The sequence below is a fragment of the Palaemon carinicauda genome, chromosome 44 (assembly GCF_036898095.1).
Source record: "Palaemon carinicauda isolate YSFRI2023 chromosome 44, ASM3689809v2, whole genome shotgun sequence".
NCBI lineage: Eukaryota > Metazoa > Arthropoda > Malacostraca > Decapoda > Palaemonidae > Palaemon > Palaemon carinicauda.
In genome coordinates, this window is record NC_090768.1 from 52,952,802 (window position 1) to 52,959,749 (window position 6,948).

A 6,948-nucleotide genomic window follows, 5' to 3' on the forward strand; every position below is an offset into this window, starting at 1 on the left:
TGCATACATCTATGTATATCTATGTAATCCTGTTTATACATTGGATACTCCCTTTCTTAATTTTAAACATTTTCATTTGTTTCTTTCTAAAAGTGAGTGGTTAAAATAAGGAAAGTTTTCCCTTCGATGTTTGGAATAAAAGATTTTCCGAAAAAGGTGAAGAAAGGGATTTTTGCCAATAACCTAATATTTATGGGGGAAAATCACATCAAAGGCCTCTCCATCTTTAATGAACTGAGTCGATGATTATCGCCATTTTTGTTTTGGGAATATTTGATATCGTTTTGCGATAATATTTATTGTTACTCTCACTAAGGAGGTTGTTCAATGATTGTTTTTGACAGTTGTTTAAAAAAAGGTTTTTTTTTTTTTTCATTACAGTAAAGTTTTTTTATATACATAAAAGCTATAGTTTGAACATTGCTTGGACATGTTTAAAGATATGGCAAAAATTACACAATTCTTAGATATATCTCAAGCGTACATGGCAAAAATTACACAATTCTTAGATATATCTCAAGCGTACATGGCAAAAATTACACAATTCTTAGATATATCTCAAGCGTACATGGCAAAAATTACACAATTCTTAGATATATCTCAAGCGTACATGGCAAAAACTACACAATTCTTAGATATATCTCTAGCGTACATGGCAAAAATTACACAATTCTTAGATATATCTCAAGCGTACATGGCAAAAACTACACAATTCTTAGATATATCTCAAGCGTACATGGCAAAAACTACACAATTCTTAGATATATCTCAAGCGTACATGGCAAAAATTACACAATTCTTAGATATATCTCAAGCGTACATGGCAAAAACTACACAATTCTTAGATATATCTCAAGCGTACATGGCAAAAATTACACAATTCTTAGATATATCTCAAGCGTACATGGCAAAAACTACACAATTCTTAGATATATCTCAAGCGTACATGGCAAAAACTACACAATTCTTAGATATATCTCAAGCGTACATGGCAAAAACTACACAATTCTTAGATATATCTCAAGCGTACATGGCAAAAACTACACAATTCTTAGATATATCTCAAGCGTACATGGCAAAAATTACACAATTCTTAGATATATCTCAAGCGTACATGGCAAAAACTACACAATTCTTAGATATATCTCAAGCGTACATGGCAAAAACTACACAATTCTTAGATATATCTCTAGCGTACATGGCAAAAATTACACAATTCTTAGATATATCTCAAGCGTACATGGCAAAAACTACACAATTCTTAGATATATCTCTAGCGTACATGGCAAAAATTACACAATTCTTAGATATATCTCAAGCGTACATGGCAAAAACTACACAATTCTTAGATATATCTCAAGCGTACATGGCAAAAACTACACAATTCTTAGATATATCTCAAGCGTACTTAGATATATCTCAAGCGTACATGGCAAAAATGACACAATTCTTAGATATATCTCAAGCGTACATGGCAAAAATGACACAATTCTTAGATATATCTCAAGCGTACATGGCAAAAACTACACAATTCTTAGATATATCTCAAGCGTACATGGCAAAAATTACACAATTCTTAGATATATCTCAAGCGTACATGGCAAAAACTACACAATTCTTAGATATATCTCTAGCGTACATGGCAAAAATTACACAATTCTTAGATATATCTCAAGCGTACATGGCAAAAACTACACAATTCTTAGATATATCTCTAGCGTACATGGCAAAAATTACACAATTCTTAGATATATCTCAAGCGTACATGGCAAAAACTACACAATTCTTAGATATATCTCAAGCGTACATGGCAAAAACTACACAATTCTTAGATATATCTCAAGCGTACATGGCAAAATTTACACAATTCTTAGATATATCTCAAGCGTACATGGCAAAAACTACACAATTCTTAGATATATCTCAAGCGTACTTAGATATATCTCAAGCGTACATGGCAAAAATGACACAATTCTTAGATATATCTCAAGCGTACATGGCAAAAATGACACAATTCTTAGATATATCTCAAGCGTACATGGCAAAAACTACACAATTCTTAGATATATCTCAAGCGTACATGGCAAAAACTACACAATTCTTAGATATATCTCTAGCGTACATGGCAAAAATTACACAATTCTTAGATATATCTCAAGCGTACATGGCAAAAACTACACAATTCTTAGATATATCTCAAGCGTACATGGCAAAAACTACACAATTCTTAGATATATCTCAAGCGTACATGGCAAAATTTACACAATTCTTAGATATATCTCAAGCGTACATGGCAAAAACTACACAATTCTTAGATATATCTCAAGCGTACTTAGATATATCTCAAGCGTACATGGCAAAAATGACACAATTCTTAGATATATCTCAAGCGTACATGGCAAAAATTACACAATTCTTAGATATATCTCAAGCGTACATGGCAAAAACTACACAATTCTTAGATATATCTCAAGCGTACATGGCAAAAATTACCCAATTCTTAGATATATCTCAAGCGTACATGGCAAAAATTACACAATTCTTAGATATATCTCAAGCGTACATGGCAAAAATTACCCAATTCTTAGAAATATCTCAAGCGTACATGGCAAAAATTACCCAATTCTTAGATATATCTCAAGCGTACATGGCAAAAATTACACAATTCTTAGATATATCTCAAGCGTACATGGCAAAAATTACCCAATTCTTAGATATATCTCAAGCGTACATGGCAAAAATTACACAATTCTTAGATATATCTCAAGCGTACATGGCAAAAACTACACAATTCTTAGATATATCTCAAGCGTACATGGCAAAAACTACACAATTCTTAGATATATCTCAAGCGTACATGGCAAAAACTACACAATTCTTAGATATATCTCAAGCGTACATGGCAAAAACTACACAATTCTTAGATATATCTCAAGCGTACATGGCAAAAATTACACAATTCTTAGATATATCTCAAGCGTACATGGCAAAAATTACACAATTCTTAGATATATCTCAAGCGTACATGGCAAAAATTACACAATTCTTAGATATATCTCAAGCGTACATGGCAAAAACTACACAATTCTTAGATATATCTCAAGCGTACATGGCAAAAACTACACAATTCTTAGATATATCTCAAGCGTACATGGCAAAAATTACACAATTCTTAGATATATCTCAAGCGTACATGGCAAAAACTACACAATTCTTAGATATATCTCAAGCGTACATGGCAAAAATTACACAATTCTTAGATATATCTCAAGCGTACATGGCAAAAATTACACAATTCTTAGATATATCTCAAGCGTACATGGCAAAAACTACACAATTCTTAGATATATCTCAAGCGTACATGGCAAAAATTACACAATTCTTAGATATATCTCAAGCGTACATGGCAAAAATTACACAATTCTTAGATATATCTCAAGCGTACAAAATAATATCAAAATCCTAATACAGATTGATTGATTGATTATGAGTTACCTGTCAATCAATCTGTATTAGGATTTTAATAGCGTAGAAAACAAATTTAAAATCCTTATACAGATTGATTGACAGATAACGCATAATTAATCAATCAATCTGTATTAGGATTTTGATATTATTTTCTACACTTTTATTATTATTATTATTATTATTATTATTATTATTATTGTTATTATTATTATTATTATTATTATTATTATTATTATTATTACTACTACTACTACTACTATTACTATTATTATTAATATTATTATTATTATTATTATTATTATTATTATTATTATTATTATTATTATTATTATTAATTGCTAAGTTACGACCCTTGTTGGAAAAGCAGGATGCTATAAGGCCAGGGGCCCCAACAGGGAAAATAGTCCGGTGAGGAAAGGAAACAAGGAAAAATAAGATATTTTAAGATCAGTAATATTAAAATAAACATCTCCTATATAAAATATAAAAACTTTAACAAAACAAGATGAAGAGAAATCAGATAGAATAGTGTGCCCAAGTGTACCCCCAAGCATCTGATCCAAGACAGTGGAAGACCATGGTACTAGGCTATGACACTACCCAAGACTAGAGATCATTGGTTTGATTTTGGAGTGTCCTTATAGAAGAGCTGCTTACCATAGTTAACGTCTCTTTTACCCTTACCAAGAGGAAAGTAGCCAATGAACAATTACAGCGCAGTAGTTAACCCCTTAGGTGAAGAAGAATTGTTTGGCAATCACAGTGTTGTCAGATGTATGAGGACAGAGTAGGATCTGTAATGAATAGGCCAGATTATTCGGTGTTTGTGTAGACAAAGGGAAATAACTGTAACCAGAGAGAAGGATCCAGTGTAGTACTGTATGGCCAGCCAAAGGACCCAATAACTCTCTAGCGGTAGTATCTCAACGGGTGGCTGGTTCCCTGACCAACCTACTACGCTTGTGATATATCTAAGATTTGTGGGATTTCTGTCATATTCTTGATGAGTGTAATGAGTCTATAGGAAATTAATTCGCCTTGTTTATGAATTTCCTATACATGTGGAGTGTATACATCTCGTATACATAATAGGTTATATGAAACAAATAAAAATGACTATCCTTCTTTCGTTCACTGTAATGAGAGAATCACTAGTGTTTTTCATTTTATATTATTATTACTATTATTATTATTATTATTATTATTATTATTATTATTATTATTATTATTATTACTTGCTAAGCTACAAACTTATTTGGAAAATCAGGATACTATAAGCCCAGGGGCTCCAACAGGGAAAATAGCCCAGTGAGGAAAGGAAACAAGGTAAAATAAAATATCTGGAGAACAGTAACAACATTAAAATAAATATTTATGAGATAAACTCTAAAAACTTTAACAAAACAAGAGGAAGATAAATAAGATAGAATAGTGTGCCTGAGTGTATCCTCAAGCAAGAGAACTCTAACCCTAGACATTGAAAGATAATAATATAATTTACAACTTTCAGTACATGATGTCATCATTTGACTTTTATACAAAGCCATTGGCAGAGCCCTTAATGCATAATGAAATGATATGGTTAGCTTTAAGGAACTGAAATTTCTTGGAAATCTAACGTTAAGTTGCAAGTGATTCTTTTCTTGGAAAAGTTTCCATCTGTGCTATCAATATATCGCACAATTACTACCATTTAACATTGATTACGCTGGGTAAAGAATCAGGAGTTTTAGTTCGTATTGCTCGGTGAAACGCGATTAACATTAAGTCAATATGTTGACCAGGCTGACATGAGTCTTTTTATAGTTTATATATGACATATCTGTTTTTGACATTGTTAATACTGTAGTCTATATAGGACATATCTGATTTGACATTGTTACTGTTTTAGAATGATTTATTGTTAACTTGTTCTCATCATTTATTTATTTCCTTATTACCTTTCCTCACTGGGCTATTTTTCCCTATTGGAGCCCTTGGGCTTATAACATCTTGCTTTTCCAACTAGGGTTGTAGCTTGGCTAGTAATAATAATAATAATAATAATAATAATAATAATAAGATGAGAGATGAAGTCAAAATTAAGATGTTTACTTCCATGTTCCTAGTTTAGTTGTTGCAATGTTGTTATGCTGTATAATTACTGTACAGCCTATTTACTCCATATATCCTTGGGGTGCGTGTGTGTCTATGTTTTAGTTTAGTAGCTTTAATATTGTCATGGTGTATACCTGCTTTACAACCTATTTACTCCTCGTGGCCCGTAGGTGCCATAAGAAATTTATGTCTATATTTTAGTTTAGTGGTTGCAATGTTTTCATGCTGTTTAATTACTGTTCAACCTATGTACTCCCTATGTCCCTGCGGTGCGTGTGTGTCTATGATTTAGTTTAGTAGTTTTAATATTCTCATAGTGTATACCTACTGTTCAACCTATTTACTCCGTTTGTCCTGTGGGTGCCAATGTATAGCCTAGTTTAGTGGGTGTAATATTGTCATGCGGTATACATACTGTGCAACCTATGTACTCCATGGTTCCCTGAGGTGCCAGTGTATAGTTTAGTGGTTGTAATGTTATCTTGGTGTATACCTACTGTACAACCTGTGTACCCCATGTGTCCTTGGGGGTGCCAGTGTATAGTTTAGTAGTTATAATGTTACCATGATATATACTTACTGTACAACCTTTGTACTCCATGCGTCCATGGGGGTGCCAGTGCATAGCTTAGTGGTTGCAGTGTTGTCATGCTGTACACTTACTGTACGACCTTTGCATTCTGTATGTCCTTGGTTTTTTTTTTTTTTTTTTTTTTTTTTTTTTTTTTTTTTTTTTTTTTTTTTTTCGGTTAATCTGGCCTTGTGCCAGTTTGGATCTTACTCTCAGACTCACTGTTCACTGTGCATGATTAAAAATGTGCTATTTGAAGATATAGTCATTTATGTGTTTGAAATTATTGTCAGGTCTAAATAAGATTATGGAAAATGTCGTTTTGCCTCATCCTGGTTGGAGTTGTAGGATGATTGAGATGAAAAAAAATGTAGATACTTGGGAACATGGCCATTTACAGTATCCGTAAACCTCAACCAGAATTCTGCACTGTTAAAAAATTGCCGTAAAAAAACGGTAAAAATCCTGGAATAAATGTTACCTGGCATTTACCGTTTTAAAAACGGATATATTAACGTTAAGGAGTGATATTACGGTCATCATTCCGTAAAAGACAATAACAAAGTTACGGTCGCCTGTATTTTACTGTAATACGACTGAGAACAGTATATTTTTAACGGAGAATTTCCGATTAAAATTACGTTTATTATTATTATTATTATTATTATTATTATTATTATTATTATTATTATTATTATTATTATTATTATTTGCTAAGCTACAACCCTAGTTGGAAAAGCAGGATGCTATAAGCCGAGGGGCTCCAACAAGGAAAATAGCCCAGTGAGGAAAGGGAAAAATGAAAAATAAAA

General features: G+C 32.2%; 1 protein-coding gene across 1 annotated transcript; it reads left to right on the forward strand.

Annotated features, from left to right (window-relative positions):
• Positions 1–430: 430 nt before the first annotated feature.
• Positions 431–3,466, forward strand: LOC137634420 (flagellar attachment zone protein 1-like). Its single transcript, XM_068366815.1, has one exon. The coding sequence runs from the start codon at positions 431–433 to the stop codon at positions 3,464–3,466; it is 3,036 nt and encodes a 1,011-aa protein (XP_068222916.1).
• The last annotated feature ends 3,482 nt before the right edge of the window (positions 3,467–6,948 follow it).

Coding starts and splice junctions, on each gene's coding strand:
- LOC137634420 (XM_068366815.1), top strand. CDS start 431: ATGTTTAAAGATATGGCAAAAATTACACAATTCTTAGATATATCTCAA.